This window comes from Magallana gigas, chromosome 1 (assembly GCF_963853765.1).
Source record: "Magallana gigas chromosome 1, xbMagGiga1.1, whole genome shotgun sequence".
NCBI classification, from domain to species: domain Eukaryota; kingdom Metazoa; phylum Mollusca; class Bivalvia; order Ostreida; family Ostreidae; genus Magallana; species Magallana gigas.
In genome coordinates this window covers 15,954,159-15,973,125 of record NC_088853.1, presented here as the reverse complement: position 1 = coordinate 15,973,125, position 18,967 = coordinate 15,954,159, and the positions used below count along the sequence as shown (strand labels likewise).

At 32.4% G+C, this 18,967-nt stretch overlaps 1 protein-coding gene across 2 annotated transcripts in view; it reads left to right on the top strand.

Moving 5' to 3' along the window:
* The window catches only part of LOC105345591 (D-beta-hydroxybutyrate dehydrogenase), a 53,756-nt gene that overhangs the window by 193 nt on the left and 34,596 nt on the right, over positions 1 to 18,967 (top strand). Inside the window, exons 2-9 of one of the 2 annotated variants that reach the window (XM_034466017.2) lie at positions 1,203 to 1,375; positions 1,760 to 1,881; positions 4,082 to 4,204; positions 5,196 to 5,299; positions 5,501 to 5,573; positions 6,140 to 6,201; positions 6,892 to 6,942; positions 9,290 to 9,641. In XM_034466017.2, coding sequence (XP_034321908.2) covers positions 1,218 to 1,375; positions 1,760 to 1,881; positions 4,082 to 4,204; positions 5,196 to 5,299; positions 5,501 to 5,573; positions 6,140 to 6,201; positions 6,892 to 6,942; positions 9,290 to 9,382 — 786 coding nt within the window. In that variant the 5' untranslated portion in view covers positions 1,203 to 1,217 and the 3' untranslated portion in view covers positions 9,383 to 9,641. Of the gene's footprint in view, positions 1 to 1,202; positions 1,376 to 1,759; positions 1,882 to 4,081; positions 4,205 to 5,195; positions 5,300 to 5,500; positions 5,574 to 6,139; positions 6,202 to 6,891; positions 6,943 to 9,289; positions 9,642 to 18,967 lie in introns of those variants that run through there. The other variant, XM_066084191.1, reaches the window with a different exon arrangement.

The following is an 18,967-nucleotide window of genomic DNA, read 5'->3' as shown; positions in this document are numbered from 1 at the left end:
AAAACATTCTTGATTTGGCATTGCTAGAGGAATTTAAAAATGCATTGCATATTATGTATAGATATTTTTTTTGAATTTTTATCGTTTTTACAAATGCATAGATAACAACTATTGTTTTATACTGTGTACATTTGATAATTCTCTCTTTCTCTCTCTCTCTCTCTCTCTCTCTCTCTCTCTCTCTCTCTCTCTCTCTCTCTCTCGTGGACAACTTTAAAGTTTTGATGAGATTGAACCTGCGCAAAAGGTCAGACACGACACGTTCCTTAATCTAATAATACTTTTTTGCAGGAATTTGTCTTCTATTTACTACTACTATGTCAAGCTTTCTTGCAAAAAAGTACCTGGTATCTTACCAAGTATGTGTGCGGGATACTAGAGTATGGAATTTCCTATATAATCTTATTGAAATAACAAATTGATCTCCAATCGTAGAAGAGCAAAGACAGTGGCTAATCAAGTAATTTTTTGGAAACGAATTTGATTAAAATCGGATTTATTTTTATTGCAACTCTTTATTACGAGGAGATACAAAAGAGATGCTCCAGGAACGTGTCGTCTGACCTTAACGTTGGATCACATGAAAAAGCCCAACATCACTCAAAAATAAGTAATGTTACTAAAAGGATCAATGGATCCTATAAAAGAAGGGAAGGGCTGGTAGTTAGGTGGTTTTAAACAATGGTTGATTTTTTTGAACTGGGTCACGAGTTATATAACTAGAGTACAAACGATACGGTTCTCGTCGACATTCTGTGTCAAGGTTATCTTAGTGCACCATGCTTGCACATTAATTTGTGTGGTTATGTAAAGATAATAAGCGTACTGTTCATTCATTCAAGGGATGTACATGTGCAAGTCTACTTTGGGAGGCATGTGTGCATATTGAGAGCGCTTAAGTAGATGGACTGAAAGTTTGCATAGACGGATTTTTCAAGTTATTTTTATTTATTATAGTATAAATAACCTTTATCATATTCATTGCTACAATGAAAGGAGCATTTTGTATGGTTAATTACGTAAAACTTTATACATATTGTGAACCTTTTGGCAATAACCAATGTCTAATGACATTATACCTAATGCATTTTTTTTTTACAAACCAACCCTTAACCCCCTATTTCATGTACCAACTAATTCAATTTATACATTTTTTATCCAATATTGATCATTTGATCTAATGCACACCTTAATTTTTTCAGGCAACTCAGGTAACCATGTCCCATAAAGGTAGAACAGCTTTGGTTACTGGGTTTGGCGGGTGTATTGGGTCCGCCATTGCTGTGTCACTCGCGGAGGCTGGGTTTGCTGTAGTGGGCACCGACCGGAGTCTATCAGACAGTGTCAAACAAAACATGGAGAAAATCAAAATGATGTAAGCCATTGTTTAGCGTGTGTGTGTATATATATATATATATATATATATATATATATATATATATATATATATATATATATATATATATATATATATATTATATATATATATATATATATATATATATATATAATATATATATATATATATATATATATATATATATATATATATATATACACACCGAGTCCTTAATATTCTCGAATGTTCATTTTTGTGGAGTTTTTCATTATATTACCGCTCCAACTTGTTCAGGTGTTTTGTTGACATACAAGTAAAACCCACACAATTCTTTTCTGTCGCAGATTAAAGGAAATGGTACATTGTTTATAAATATTACATTTAAAACTATGCACAATTTTAATATATACTTACATTCAGATCTGGCAAGGATGTCCTCTTTTTTGAGTGTGATCTTCTAAATAGGGAGAACATTGACCACTTGTTTAGTACTATAGCGTCCGAGGTCCCATCTGGAATCAACATATTGGTCAACAATGCAGGTAAGTTGATATTTAGTGTGAGAACAGGAACCGTGCTGTTTTTACATAGACAAGGAACACTGTGTACGATACTTGACATTTATTTAATTTTGTGATAACCGACGCAAATAATACATAAATAAGTATTTTAAATACCCTGGAATAAAATTGATAGTAATGGTAAGTATGACTCATAAAAATTATCTTTTAGACACATTAATTTTCTCTCATTAACGGCCAACAACTCTTTTATATATAATTATACACGTACTTACACGTTTTTTAAAACAAATTCCAAAAAAATGTACAGCTTTATATCGGATATCTTTAGATTCAATAGCATTTTAAGGGTAGAATTAAAGCATAATTCATACTATTCGTAATGAAATGGGCAGTCAAACGCCCTATAAATGTGTCCAAAACCAATAGATCAAGTGTAAAAACCAATAGATTTCAGGCATAAAAACGACATTGCGGGTGATATATTTTTTTTCTGCATTGAACGCAACCATCATAACCCGCAATAATCATCAAAGAAAGCAATTGATTGATTATATTTACACCTTTCTTTTAAGAAAAAGTAACAAATTGATTGTAAAAAGTAAGTTAAATTCACTAAATTACTGCTAATATACCCCTATGTCCTTCGGTGGGATTAATATCCAGCAATATGAACCGCGCTTCACCCACTCATCTCTACACGTTCATTACTTAATTCTGTGACCTTACTTCGTAAGTTCGTAAAATATTTGCAGTAGTTTCCCTTTGGAATTACTTTTAAATTAGAGTAGTATAGATCATCGTTTGTTGTTTTTGTTTCTGTTTTTTTTTTTTTTTTGGAGAATAAATGTCTTAGTTGACAGACCTAGGGTAAACAAAACATTTATTAGGTTTGTTATTGAATGACTATAGAAATATATATCAGGTTGATCGATCTCTCTCTCTCTCTCTCTCTCTCTCTCTCTCTCTCTCTCTCTCTCAAGTCACAAGCGGCAATGTCTTAACTCCGCCCAGCTACGATCTGATTGGAGAAAGGTCAGTCAAAACATTACGTAGAAACTTTTCTGGAGTTAACCCCTATTAAACACTTTTATGTACCTTGATATAAGTTTTACCAAAACGTAAACTAGGATATCCTTAATTGACATGAAATTTTTTGATCAATAACATTATTAGTAAGCTGACAAACTTGCCTTCGTTCAGTGACCCGGGTTAACCGCCAACTCATCGAAACGTTATTTTAACGCTATTCTTTCCTCTACCAGTATTGTTTTAAACGCCTAAAAATGAACTTAAAACATACAATAATCTTAATAGCGTCTTAGTCAGATTTCTATTGCTTGGCAAATATATCTTTACTATATCCTTATTTTAATTCAACAATTTGAGAAACTTGCATACAAGTTTGCATTTGTCACAATTGATAACAAAATGAGGATATATTAATTGCTTTCCTGTTTTATCAACTGATCGTCTACCGACACTTACGTAGTAAGCAAATAATTATTCATTTTTTTAATCTCCTAGTTTATGCCTGGGCCAAGTACTGTACCTTATTCATAAACCATTCTGGACAAATTGATAAATTCCCTTTTTATCAAATAGTAATTTGTTCAATTATTTGCTGTGGGGTTTTTTTTGAATGTTTTACCATTTTCACCAAATATCGACGCTTAAAAATATAACTATTTGTTTTGTCTAAATAACTTTCTAACAACCCTCGTACTAATTAATATTATTAAATGTAAAACTATAATTAATTAAAAACTATAATAAATGTCCCACTATAGAAGCAAATTTGTAAACAATGCAGGCAAGTTAACATTTAGTGAAATACCAGTCAATCTTGACATATTTTCAGTCATATACATGTAATTTGTTTAAACATTACGTAAATACATACTTGGATTTTGTTTCATAGTGTGTAAAGATAAGAATAGTACAAATTTGTCATTAATAGGATACAGTTATTGTCCGCTGGGAAAATTAGTGTGAGGCTGTTCAAAGATTACCTGACCCTGTATAAAAATTTATTTTTATTTTAAAATTTGATTAAAAACAGAATTTGTTTCGATGTCGATAGTCTAAATTGAACCCACAAAATCATAATACTTAAAGCATTCATTGAAAGTTTTCACAATGGTGCCTGGCCAGAGATACATTGAAAGAATGTGTCGGGATGTGACTACGCATGCGTGCATAAAGAATCCATATTTTGTAGCCATGACTGAGCGCTGTCCAATGGAAGAGAAAACTCTGGAGAGCTGGGACAATGAAATGGCGCTAAATTTGACGGCTCCATTTATGCTGTCTAAACACTTTGCCGGATCCATGAAAAAGAAAGGTAGATAAAAGCATACGATCTATAGGCCTAGATGGTTTTCAACTTTTAAAACATGGATATTTTGTGTAGATAAGACAATGAAAGAGAGAAAAAATAAGAGAAATAAAGAGAAAGAAAATACTGACATATACTGTGGTTTCATTCATATTCAAGGGTATCAATTTTCGGGTATAAAGTGAAAATCATAGTATAAAGGATACGTAAATTCGTGGCTAATGACCCTATCAACACAAAAAGTGAATAGAAATTGCACTTTAATGAACATTTAATTTCGTTGATCAACTTAACAACGAAATCAACGAAAATTGGTATTCAATGAATATTGATGAAACCACAGTATCCAGACAGACAGACATATATCCAGATAGACGGAATGACATATCTCTAGACAGACAGAAATATCTACAGACAGACAGACAGACATATCTCCAGACAGACAGACAGACATATCCCCAGACGGACAGACAGACATTATCTCCAGACAGACAGACATATCTCCAGACAGACAGACACATCTCAAGACAGACAGACATCTCCAGACAGACATATCTCCAGACAGACAGATATATCTCCAGACAGACAGACATATCTCCAGACAGACAGACATATCTCCAGACAGACAGACATATCTCCAGACAGACAGATGGAGGGATAAGCGAACAAGGAAAACATAAATGTAATGAAAAATAGATAAAGTGAAAAAGAAAGAGATGGGGAATGATGGATGGACGGACATAAGATATACAGATCTAGAGATAGAGACAGACAATCAGAGGATATAAATGTAGATATAAAGAGATAGAGAGAGTGACAGACGGAAATAGGCAAAAAGATTTATGGATAATCAGACAGATAGAAAAATCAAAGAAGTACTCTATGAAGAGAGGTATAGAAAGACAAATAAACAGATACTTGGTACATTTGATTATGAAAATTTGTTAAATATACTCATATTAGACGAGTTTTTGTTTTGTTTTGATTGGCTGTGTAGGATGGGGTCGAATAATGATTATGTCCTCGGTGGCCGGTATGCTTACCTTTCCGTGTACAATAGGATACTGTACTTCTAAGACAGCACTTATTGGCCTCACCAAGGTATGTCAAACAAACACCATCACCTTTACAAAGTCTGGTCCAGCATTGTGTGTCTCACTGTCAAATACATCAGTGAGCGATTTCGCAACCTTGTTAACACTTATAGATATATATAAATGAATCATAAATGTATGGATATAAAATGAGAATCTATTATTTATTTGTCCGTGGTTGCTGAAATTCCTTTTTCTTCAATTATAGGCCATAGCAGTGGAACTGGCCCCGCACGGAGTGACTTGCAACGCCATCTGTCCGTACTTTGTGGATACTCCTTGTAAGTTGGAACTTTTCGGTCGTATCCGATAGGCACAAAACAACCCGAATTCCTATACTGTGGAATCATTAGCATTCGCAGTGACTCAGTTTTCGTGGTATTCGTGGACAGCTGTCAGCTAAAAACAAGTACATCCTCGACGAAAAACAAATCTTGTAAGAGTTAGTTTTCTTACTGAACTCAAAATCGAGGCATCCACGAAATTACATCCTAACAAAATAGAAAAAAAAAACAAAACCTAAAACCCAAAACCCCAAAAATGGCATCATCTTGTTCCTCAGATATTGAAAGATATATTTATAGATTATAATGTAAATATTTACGATCTTAAAAACCCACGACCAATACACACGATTTTCTTCCATCAAAGAGAAAGGTTTACGGACTCGTGGTTTGAGACGATGGAATAACCTGTGCCCTTAATTCAACTGAATGTTAACTTATATTATATATACGGAAAGTTGACTGAATGACAGATGTCTGATGTTCATTTACCTTTCGGACAACTTTCGAATTTTAAATGTTTAGCCCGGGTTACATGTAAAATTTATCATTTATTTTTTAAGTTATTCAACCCTTTTTGGATTCGTTGAAAGAAGAAACTGGACAGTCTCGTGAGGAAACTTTGGTAAGAATATTACATTGAATTTGATAACCTTTAGATAGATGTGTCTAACTATTAGATTTAATGTAGAAATATCGCCAACCTGTAAATCACATTAACACCAAAAGCCTAGATAATTAAATAATAACATGCGCTGATTTGGTTATCGTGTGTAGCTTATCGAACCATTTTGTGATCTATTGTTTCATAAATTTAACTAATTGAAGAGAGAGAAAAATATCCTGAATAGCTGATATATTCTGGTCAGGAAATCTAGATTAAAATTTAGTCTATGATTTTTTCTCTCTTTTGTAATGAAGGTTAAGAAGAAAGAAATCGTGGACGCTTAACATTAACGTTATCTTTTTTATAGTATTTTCAGGAAGAGGGGTTGGCTGTTTCCTAAATTTATCCATGTTTTGTTTTCTTATGAAATCTATTGAAATTCCTTTACTTAAGACTCTATTAAGAGCTTGAAGTCTTTAATTTAATCAATGATGTACTGATTTTTGATATTAAGCTTTTAATAACCAAATTTGACACCAGGCTAAAAATAATTTGATTTGATAGACAAAAAGGTACTAAAAGTAGATTATGATAGTATTCTTTCCTCAGTAGCAGTCATATTTTAAAGAAATCTAGTATAATTGTAAAATTGACATGACTGAGAGAAAAAGATAATGTTTTCAATGTTATACTTTTTGTTCCTTTTAGGACAATATTCGAAATTCTTGTCCAAAAAAAACGTTCACTACACCAAAACAGGTCAGTGCCTCGAAGACATTCTAATAAATGAGTATGTTTACATTTGCTGAACTTGTTTCCTCTCTTTTTCTGAAAATTGTATACAGAATATAAATGCAATTAATAGCACGACCTTGTCAACGTACAAAATACATAGTTTTCTAACATAAATGCTTTGTTTAGCTTTTTATTTTTTAAGTTCGATTAGCTATGTTTAACAGGCAACCGTTTTCATTGCTGACACGTTTTCTGCTTATTTGCCTGCTAAAGTTAAATTGTCAAAAGTTAACCTGATACACATTTGGTAAATATATAAAACCTTTCGATACCTATTAAAGAGACCTAGACACGATTTGAGATCAAATTTTTATGTATAAAATTGTTTACTAATGCATTTGAATTAGTTGACCAAAGTTTGAATGTTAGAAGTCAAGTAATGAGAGAGATACAGGGAGACGAATTCATTGTTATGTTAACAAAGATCGAGTCGTATATTTGTTTACAAAAAAATGTAAAGAAAGAATTATCATTTCTTTGACAAAATCGTGGTAAACAAGGTAATCTGATTTAATATGTTTATAAGTAATATTATCAACAGATGAAAGCAACATTTGCTTGAAACATATACCAATAAACCACGTATATAAACAATAACAAGACTCGAGATTTGTGTACAAAAGAAAAAAATTCAAACTCTGTATCTTGCTTGTACGAGGGTTGTTCGGAAATTATTGAGACATTTTCTCTTATTCTTTTAGTAAAAAAGATAAATTCTTGAAATTTTACCAAAACGTAAATCAGGATAGAGTGTATCAATGTGAAAAGTTTCTTGTTCATGGCATGAATAGATCATTCCTAGTAGGCTGACCAACGTGCCTTCGTCCTGTAACCCGGCGCAACCGCAAACTTTTCGCAACGTCATTTTAACGCTTCTTATTGCTCCCGTGTTTTAAACACCTTACAAACGAACTGAAATAAGAATTATTCTTTATTTCTCATCTTTTATTTTAATTTCAAGATGTCATAATTTACATTTTCTCTCATTCTTGTTTTTTTAAGAAAAAATCGAGTTATTTTTACCTGAAAGTCTAATTACTGTGAATGTCTCCTGCAGTCATGTTTTACATATTTTAGAACTGTTGACAACAGTTAGTGTGTCAAAAGTTGTTAACTAATCCCTTTGGCCTAATTCTAGTTAAACAATCAGTGAAAAAAAATATGATTAACTGAAGTTCTATACCTTGTCTTGTCATCGTATAGTTTTTTTTTACGCAATTGCGTTGCTTTTAAAGGTTTTTTCTGAGATTTCCACCAGTTTAATGGTTTTTGTTGCGCCGCCTTAACGTCAAAATTCAATGTAAAGTCGTTGTCAGATTTTTATTGTTTGGTAAATATATGTGTACCATATCCGTATTTCAACTCGAACATCAGTGAAACTTAATCAACAGTTAGTCGCAAAGAATAGCAAAATGAACATTTTTAATTTGATTTCTTTTATCATTAACTGTAATTCTACGGACACTTATAAAGTAGATGTTTAAGTTGTTAAATTTCCGAGTTCATGGCTGCGCCGGGTACCCCGACTACCGACTTGTTTAGCTACTGTCGTAAACAAAATATTTAATATTCTTTTAATAATACTTTGTTTTATTATTTGTTGGTGTTTCTTCAGTGTCTATGCCAATTTTCACCAAAATTCGTCACTCAGAAAAGAAAATAATCGATTTGTCTCAATAATTTCCGAACAACCCTCGTAATTCAATATTTGACTTTCAAATTTGAAAAATATTAAAAATACATATATTTACCATTTTAAACATTAAAAGGGAAAAAACGCATTAATTTTTGGGCTCAAATCTTGTCTACGTCCCTTTAACTCAATGCGAGTAAAATGTGTCAATACTTAATTTTTAAGAGGTATAACGTGTTTAATCCTTTTCCCTATTTATAATGTGTTTAAGGCATTCTGGAATCTTATACATATAATATATGTTAAAATCATCACCACATGTGTTATGCGTGTAAATTGTGTCCAAACACTAGCCACGTTTAAAATGTGTATTAAACATCGAAACTTCTTGAATGTCGCAGTTGTAAAACGTCTTTAAACGTAATCAACTTTTGATAAGCGTTTATGAAATGATATCTTCATGTGAAGATTTTCTGCATGATTTCTAAGATTTTTACTGATGTAAGAAAAACAATGGCATATTGACATTGCTCAGTTTTCCCTAATGTATTTATTCATGTGAATTTACGTGACTTTTGCGTGAACTGAATATCATGTAAGGTCAAACTGCCTGTTCTTTTTTATTCATAAAGAAAAAGAGATAGAGAAAAATAATAATAACAAATCTTATTCTCACAGATCGGGGACTATGTTGTCTTTCTGTGTTCACCAGCTGCTGACAACATGACAGGATTGACCACGCCCATGGATGGCGGGTACAGCATCGTGTGAGATAACGTCATAATTAGTGACCACGCCCCTGCATAACAATGTTTCGACAAAAAAATCGTATCTGGTTTTACCGCGAAAAAGGAATTGTAGGTAACATGTCATCTGATCATTTTATTGAGCAGCAATTGCCGAAGAGAAAATGAAATGGAAAATACTTGAATGTGAAAAGGGAAAAAAATGTAAATGACGGAATTTTAAACAACGATGATAGTCAATATTGTATATATTTCTGAAAAAGCTATTGTTCCTTTTTACTTTGCATTAACAGAAAATAAAATGATTTTCTTAACAATTTACGTTTTTGGTTCAGGGTGTCCGTTTTATATGAAAATGAGAACATTCGTTTGGTTTAGAAAAAAGGTGACGTTGTGCTTTTTTCAAAACGATATTTGACGCTTTACATGTTATATTTGACGTCGGCTACAAGAAGGTAAGCGATGTGGCCCATGAACCTCTTGTTTGGGTCAGGTAACTGTTAGCATTTTCGCTTATACCTATTGGCTATTTAACTTCAACTTTTTAGAGGAAGAAACTTTCCTTTTAGATCTGAGATGTGTATGAATTCACCACTTCACCACTGTAGTTTGCACTTAATAGTTTGTCCTGGCTATATGTTGCTATAGTTTCTGGATAAAAAAAAATCAAAAATGACATGGCCGGTATATTTAAACATGAGTTGCCCATCCAGATAAACGACAATAACTCTGTAGGCGTTTGAGTCAGAAAAACACAGATGTACGACAACTTTTCCGGCGTCTGAGTCATCAACAAAGATGTCTAGATTTGTGTTCTCTGTAAGGAATTTGGCAGATTGAAAAGAAAAGGTTGTCCTTGGTATTCGAATTGGGTAATTTGTATTTATATAGAGCCAGTGTTCTTTATAATTCTGAAATGCACGACCATGTAGGAACTTAAGACAAGTAATAACTTAGAAAGCTTAAGGAATTTTAACTTCATCTGGAAACCGATGCTGAGGGCATAGCATAAGCTTCCATAAAATTGTCTCTATAAGCTGACAAGACACCACAAATTCAGCAACCATTTTCTTACTCAAACCTTTCAAGATGAGTTAACTCAATCAAAGTACTGAAGAACTGATTTGAGTTGATTTTGTCGATGTTTATATATTTTAAAATCAATGGTATGTTATTTTGCATGACAAGTACATGTAGTTTCTAATTTGAATTACGCACATTTTAATAATATGAATTTTTGGACTTTTTCGACAAGATTGTCGAAAAAAACCCACATGAATAATATTAAATCATATTTAAAGATAAAATTAATTCAATCAAACTATGTATCCGTGATAAAAACTTTTCTCGAAAATTGTATGGATCCAAGCAATATTGAACTCTAGTCTCGTTTAACCAAACGTTCGGCTGACACCGTAAATCTCCGACAAGGATTTACGGAGACAGCCGAGCGTCGAGTTGAACGAGACTATATTGAACTCTGGCGTAGGAATACATACGAATACAAAAAATCTTTAAATTGTTCGTACCATTTAAAATCTGACTATTTTCAAGGTATTTATAAAAAGGTTTCCTTGAAAAACAATGCTTTAGCATACATTACATTGAATTCATCAATTATTTTCAAGAACTAAGTCTTGTCAGCGGCATTGATTTGTGCTGAGGTCCAAACACTGTTTAACTTTCGGTTTGTCTGAGTAAGTGCATAGGAGAGTTGATTAAAATCAACTCCCAAAAAGTACAATTATACTATGATGACAGCACATATATCAGATTTCAAGATATGAACAATGATTATATGATTAATAATACCACATATGCAACTCAGTGAACCGCCGTTAAATCTAAAGGCAGCATCTGTTTATTGTGGTATCTAATTATCTCTATCAACCGAAACAGTAGCAGTCTACTTTCTATGCTGCAGCATAACAAAGGCGGAAACCGATTGCAGGACACTTGGGAATGATTTTGAAAATAGACTCTTATAAGGATGTTGAATTCAGAATATACGAAAACCCTTTCTATTCTTGCGTAATGCCAATTTAAGTATTGTTCCAGAGTCTAAGGTTATAACATCTTTTACAAACTGGGTATGGTGCAAAATCGTGCATTCGTTATTTTCTAAGGATTCGCCGGTTTACTACTTTATTTCCCATAAACAGCGAAGTTGGGTAAATACTCTCTGTTATTATTTAACATAGCAAAAGTGGTGCGAATATCTACTGCAATTGCGTTACCTCTCATCTCATATTTGGCCAATAAATTAGTTTGATTATTATTTTGGTTTGGTATGGGAAGAGTATGCATTTTATATAATTCAAACGTTTTTCCCCTATCTAATAACGGAATTGACAATATAATGACAAGACGATCGTATTCCAACAAGGTTGTACAAGGTAAAACTTTATAAAAAGACCACAATTGTTCCTCAGGACTTAAAGGTAAACGAAACTCAGTAGGAAAATGTTTTTGAATATTCATTAATAATTGACGTAAATCTACTGGTGCTATAACCGACGGTGACAAATGTCCTAGAGACAACATATTCAATTGTAAACGAATAAATTGTAGATGATCTCGAGCATTTCCTATTGTTTCAGAAATTCCACTAATCGCACGGTCAAATTCAACGTAAACTTCTTCGTATTTAAGAATACTTTTTACTTCTTTGAAAATGGTTTGTTGATGTTTTAATATTGCATTTAAAGATTCAATTACTTTATTAATAGTATCCCGATTTTGTTTAGTACAACGTTGAGTAGCTTCAGTTATAGTTTAACTATGTTTTATCAAATGTTTTTTTTAATTCGATTATTAGCAGGAGTTTGAATATTGTTTCTAATGACGGTAAGATCATCTTCATCCAAGGTACAAAATAAAAATAAAGCTTTTCCTACTATCGGTAATAATGCTCTTTTTTCTCTTACCAAACTTTCATTATTGGATATAGAGCGAAGTTCTTGAAACTCTTGTCGAACAAACTGTTTAGTTGTTTCACATCCCTACTTATAGTATCATGCATGGTTAACATTCTCCCGAACTGCACTAACAATGATCCATTTCTAATTGCATGATTAGCTTCTTGACTCATAATATTAGTCAATGATTTCCCTATTACATTTAAACCTTGATTTAACTGAATAAACAATTTGTCATAGGGATCTAAAGTAATAACCGTTGCTACTATCCATTTAGACCTAGTTGTAGCAATATTTTTAATTCTTTCAAAAACTACATTCTGATTAACGATGATGGTATTTCTCATTATAGAAATAACATTTAAGAAAATTATGTGTCTTAACCACCACCTCATTGTTAGCTGAAAAAGTAGAATACGTTAATAATATACAGCAATTCTTAATATATTTGTTTAATGTATTTTACTGAAAATCTTTATCAAAAGAGTAGAATCGTATCAAAAAATTTCATTGTTCTTTTTCTACCTTTTTATACCCGTCATGTTTTAATTCTGGAAAATATAAATTTAAAAAATGAATAACCATTGTTTGGCTATTTCTGTCTTATTATAGCAATAATCATAAAAATTTCGCAACATTGTAAATTCCTGGTTAACCAGGACACGTTCGGTACGTTGTCCTGTCAAAATTCTATGAAACTTATTAATGTTTTGTTCAATTAAATAAGGTATGTACAAGTTTGATATTGTTTGACAAATTTCATCTAAATTAATTTCTTCATCATCGCAGGTCATTGGAGTAGGTTTTGGAATAATTACTATGGGATACTTCTTCACTGGTTGTACTTTTAACGCTTTTATGTTAAGAACCAATTCCCTTAATTGTTTTTGTACTTGATCTTTTTCCTGTGCCTTTGCACCTAATCGAAGTTTAATAGGATCTCTATCCCTACTTTGCTGTAATTGTTTTGGAATTGTACTTTGTGTTTTTCTAACTTTTAGATCTTTTTCCCTGACTGATTTATGAGATTAGGGATATGATAAGCTATTTATGGGAGGAACACTTTTACTTTCTTTTTAACGAAACGATTTGATGAACTAAGTTTGAGAATTGGTTGTTGCCTATTCCAACCTTCGGTCATTTTCTGAATAAAACAAAACAAAACAAAAATTTAATCGTGAATAATATTTTTACTAATATTTAATCTGAATAATATACAATTATGTCTACCATAATATCTATATTTGTGTTAAAAAATTATTTGTAGCTAACAGAGAAAACAACCAACAAAACAATAGATAACAGTATAAAGAAGATAAATATTCTGCTAAACCCGTTTTCTATTTTTTTTTTCTGTTGAACAGATTTATTAATTTCAATAGATTTTTGAGTAGAGTGGTATTTTTCTAAAAATTTGAATTGTATGATTTTCTTGATTGCATTACTTTGATTCATATCAGATATATTTCATTGACCGTCCCACTCTAAATTGTATATATTATATATTTTAATTTTTAAACACTTTGACATATATGACGCAAACTTAAAATAATCTAAAGTAATTAAAGACGTTATATCTTGATTATGGGTTTCTGAGGTCATAGCAAAATGTTTAAATGAACTAAGAGGATAGAAAAAACACTGTTTCAATTGATCATTGAGTCTATTTTTCAGGGGATATGTATCCAGTGCAAAAATGGCTATTTCCCGAGCCTCCCTCTCCGAAAAACCCCAATCCTTGAAGATCTGTCGTTGAGTGTTATATAACTTCACCCACTCCACAAAAGGGCTTTTCCTCAAAAATCGAAAAACGTGAATACGAGGGTTAGGTCCTACCATGAGATGATATTGATGCCCTTTACTGCACTCTTTAATATATCTGATTTCCTGGCATAGTTCCTGATTAAATCCCTTGTGTAGATTAATAAAAATTAAATCCCTAGGAACTGATGGCAATTGAGCAGCCAGGAATATTAATTGCAAGTAGTCTTCGAAGTTTTTTATCATCTATATAAAAAATTAAAATATATAGTTAGTATCATATATATATATATTTTTTTAATTACTAATTGTTTTTAAGTATATAACGAAAGAATATACCTGAAATATTTACTGAACTATCCGTTGAATCTCAAAAAAAAACCTTTAATTATGGTGGGTAGATCTGGCCAATTATTGTCATACGCTTGACCACTTGTAATCTTCCGCATATTAGTCGTGTTCCGAATAAAGCTTGGTGATAATTTTCCCCCTCTTTTATTCTTTGAAATTGTTTACAAAATTTAACAGCTATTTAAAATTCCTTATTGAAGTTTTCCCTAATCGCTTTAATTGGGTCAATCGTTGATCCTAACTCCATTTTTCGTTGTTTGGAATCTCCCAACTCTTTACACCATTTGTTCTACAATTAAAAACATACTTATACTTGTAACATTTCCCCATCATCTTAATCAATTGTTTAACAGTAAGTTTGTCACTTGTATCCCCATTACATACTTTATGTTTCTGAGACTTTCTTAATTTTACTTCTGGATTAAACCTTTGTTTCATGCTTTTCATACATTCCGTATTTAATTTATTAATACCTGTTCTTAGTGTTATAGGTGGTTTTACTTTATTATTGAAGCCTATTTTCAAAATGTGGTTATCATGAACATTCTTAACTTAATCAATTTCCATTTCCTGTTCTATTTCTAATTGTTCTGGTGAATCACTTATTTCAGCATTTACATCTAACCTATTTTGTTCGTCTTCTGAGTCAGAAGCAGTCGACTGTCGGTCTTTATCAATAGAAGAGTCGGAATCATATTCCATTCCGGATTGTAAATCTCGATTATATATATTAGGTAACGTTAAAGTTGTATTATTATTTTGATTTTCTAGTGTATTTTCATTATCCCCATTGTTGTTCAAAGCACGAGCGCGAATTCTTCTTCTAAGTTCTTGCAACGGAATATCATCTTCATCCGAAGAATTATCGCGTTCAACTCTCTTTTGACTTACCAGTCTCTGTAATGCTGTTTCCCCTTCCTCGTCCGAATTTTCTTCTTCGGACACATTTTCCGGTGGAACTACATACTATGTTTGTCTTAAAACTCTTCCCCCAAAATTTTGTGGTATTTCCCATTCGTCTAATTTAGCACGATGAAGGTGCCTAGCATGTGCTTTAGTTGTGGTACCATTAAGTTGGTTTTTAACTATAAAACTTACCGGTCCTGTTTGTTCAATTATGCGGTAATATGGTACCCATCGTTTATCAAGCTTACCTGTTCTGCGATGATTTTTCAAATAGACAGGATCACCAACATAAAAAATTTCTTCCTTACTTCCTTTATCAGTTTGTATTTTCTGCTTACGTTTAGCTTCTTTCAGATTTCTATGAACTTGAACAAATGATTTATGTTGTTGTTGTAATGCAACCTGATTCTGATCTTCCCCCATGTACCTTCTTCGTGGTTTTAATATAGTATCTAAAGGTAAAACTAAATCTCTATTGTACAACAGGAAAAATGGAGAGCATTTAGTGGACTCATTTACATGAAACCTGATGGCGGCCAAAGTTTAATTTAGATAAAGATCCCAAGTTTGTACTAATTGTACCTTTTTAGCCAAAACATCATGAAGAGTTCTGTGAAACCTTTCTACCTTACTATTACCCTGCGGATGGTAATAAGAGGTAGTAATATGATGAATGTTTAATTCCCGGAGGGTGTCTTCCATTTTTTATTAACATTTTCCGTATCATTATCTGTCAAAAGTTGTAAAGGACATCCATAACGAGAAAATATCTCATCCAAAATTATGTAAACTATATTATCAGCTGATTTGTCAGCTACACAAAATGCTTCCGGCCAACCTGAGTAAATATCTATCAATGACACAATGTATTTATTTCCGGAGAGAGTGGTAGGTTAGGCCCTGACAGGTCAAGTGCAATCTTAGCAAAAGGATAAGGGGGAATATCCGTTTCTTGTACAGGTGGATGACTTTTTCTGGAACTTCTAGTTTGACAAATTACACATTGTTCAATGTAATGAATTAACTTTTTGTATAAATTCGGAATATAATACTTTTGATTTTTGCATCATAAGTTTTGTCTACTGCCATATGTCCTAAGTTGTCATGATAGTGTTTTAAAGTAATTTCTTCCAATTCTTGAGGAACATATTACCGTAGTCTTGGAGATTCGGAATCTCCGTATGCCAAATAATAGAAGAGTCCTTCAATCTCTAAAAACTTTGGTTCTTCAAATCGAGTAGCTTTTCCTTTCTCAATTCTTTCTCTTAATTTAACAATTTGTTCATCTGATTTTTGTAATTCTTGAACATCGATATATTCTAATAAATCTAAAAATGGCTTAATCAAATCATCATGTACCTTAAAATCCGAGTTAACAAATAACTTAGATTCAATACGGTTGAAATTTATTGCACTGACTTCAAATGTTTTATCTTTAACATCCGGTTCATTTTCATCCTTACCTTCTTTATTATCCAGGGTATTAGATGGAAGTCTCGAAAGCAGGTCTGCACAACAGTTATACCTACCTTCAATATACTCAACCTTACAATTGTATCCAGCATTACTTAATGCCCAGAGTTGTATTTTCTTGTTTTGCATAGGAGCATCCAATATATATTTTAAGGGTCTGTGGTCAGTTTTAATAGTAAAAGTGGCATTATGCAAATAATGGTCAAGTTATTGTAGTGCATAGTGTATTGCATATGCTTCGCGTTCTATTGTGGACCATTTTTCTTGTGTCTTACTAAGTTTTTGGGAAAGATGATAAATGGGTTTCTCCTCTCCCTCATCTGTTTTCTGTGTTAAGCAAGCCCCAATACAATTGGCACAAGCATCAGTATACAATACATACGGTTTGTTGACATCGGGGAATGCGAGTAAAGGTACTACTGTTAAACTTTCTTTAAGAAAATCAAAAGCAATTTGACATTGTTCTGTCCATTTAAATCAGGAATACTTACGTGTAAGATCTATCAGGGGTTCGGCAATCTTAGAAAAGTTTGGTATAAAACGACGATAATAACTACACATACCAATAAAACCTCTAACCTCTCTTACTGTATCTGGTGCTGGTAGTGTTTGAATAGTTTGTACCTTCTTCTGATCTGGTTTTACACATTCTGAACTTATTACAAAACCTAAATACTTTGTTTTCTGTTGGAAAAAGTTACATTTCTTTAATTTTATCTTGAGACCATGTTCACGAATTCGACGAAATATCTCTAAAATGTGCTTTGATGTTCTCTGGCAGTTTTTGAGAATATAAGAACATCATCAAGATACGCGGTCGCAAATTTCTCACATCCCTGTAGAACAATGTTCATTAATTCCTAAAATACTGCTGGCGCATTACTTAAACCAAAAGGCATTCTATGACACGCAAAGGCCGTCTTTTCTTTACTTTCCTCATCTAACTGAACTTGCCAATACCCACTCTTTAAATCAAGTGTTTTAAAATATTTCGATTTATGTAATAAACTTAAAATATCATCAATGAGGGGTAACGGATATGACGCGGGTGTAACAATTTTATTTAATGACCGGAAGTCTACACACATTTTCTGAGTTCCATCTTTCTTTCCCACGACTACTAACGGAAATGACCATGGTGACTGCGATCTGGTGATTATTTTTGCAGCCAACATTTCATCAATAGCTTTATCAATAGTTTGTCTTTTATTCAACGGAGTGCAATACGGTCTATTCTTAATAGGAGGATGATTTCCCATTTCAATTTTCATTTAACAGTTTCAGTATGCCCCAACTCAATATCATGTTTTGCAAATAGATCTTTATTGGCCTGAACTATTTCCAGAACGCAAGATTTATATTCTTCCGGCACGTCAACCTCTTTAAGATCTTCCGAATAACTGGAATTATTGTTGGATAAATTAATATTATTTATCTCGCTTTTGTTCGCAGATTTTGCTTTTCCGGTAACAAATCCTCGTTTCAACGCGTACGCTTTGTTAGAGCGATTAACAACTAACTCTCTCTCTAACAACTGACTCTATCTACTGAATTTTTTATAAATAACCCTGGTTCATCTTTAATGCATACATCAATGTTTTGAATCTCGATAATATCGCCATATTTTCTTTGAAAACCTGAGCTTAATTTGCATGACAGACCACTGCTGTTTGTGATTTAATCACAAGTTTTTTATTTATTCTCACCAAAGATGAAATATGAATATCTTCTTGTAATTTAACATATGTTTTTCCAATTCTTAAACACCCCAAATCAAAGTATATCCTTACTCCATTCATTCCTAACCAATCTCTTCCTAAAATGACACATCTATTAAGCTCTTCCGTTACATAAAAATTATGAGACAGTGCAAGCACATTCATTTTAAAGGAAAGATTAGCTCTACCTACAACTGATTTTTATTTATTTTAGGTGGAAAACGTAAACTGTTGTACATTTTTCTACTAATTAGTGATACTTCAGCCCCACTAGCAATTAAAGCCCTAAATTTATTATTCCCAAATTTAACATGACAAGAACTCGGATTCCCAGTAAAACTAATTTTATATACAATTTTTTTATCACATTTATTTATTCTCTCTTCATCGGCTTCATTATGAAGAGAGACCCTCAGTTTTCCTGTTGTTTAGAATGTCGCCAAGAATTGTACTGAGGTTTGCATGCATTTTGATAACAAAAAG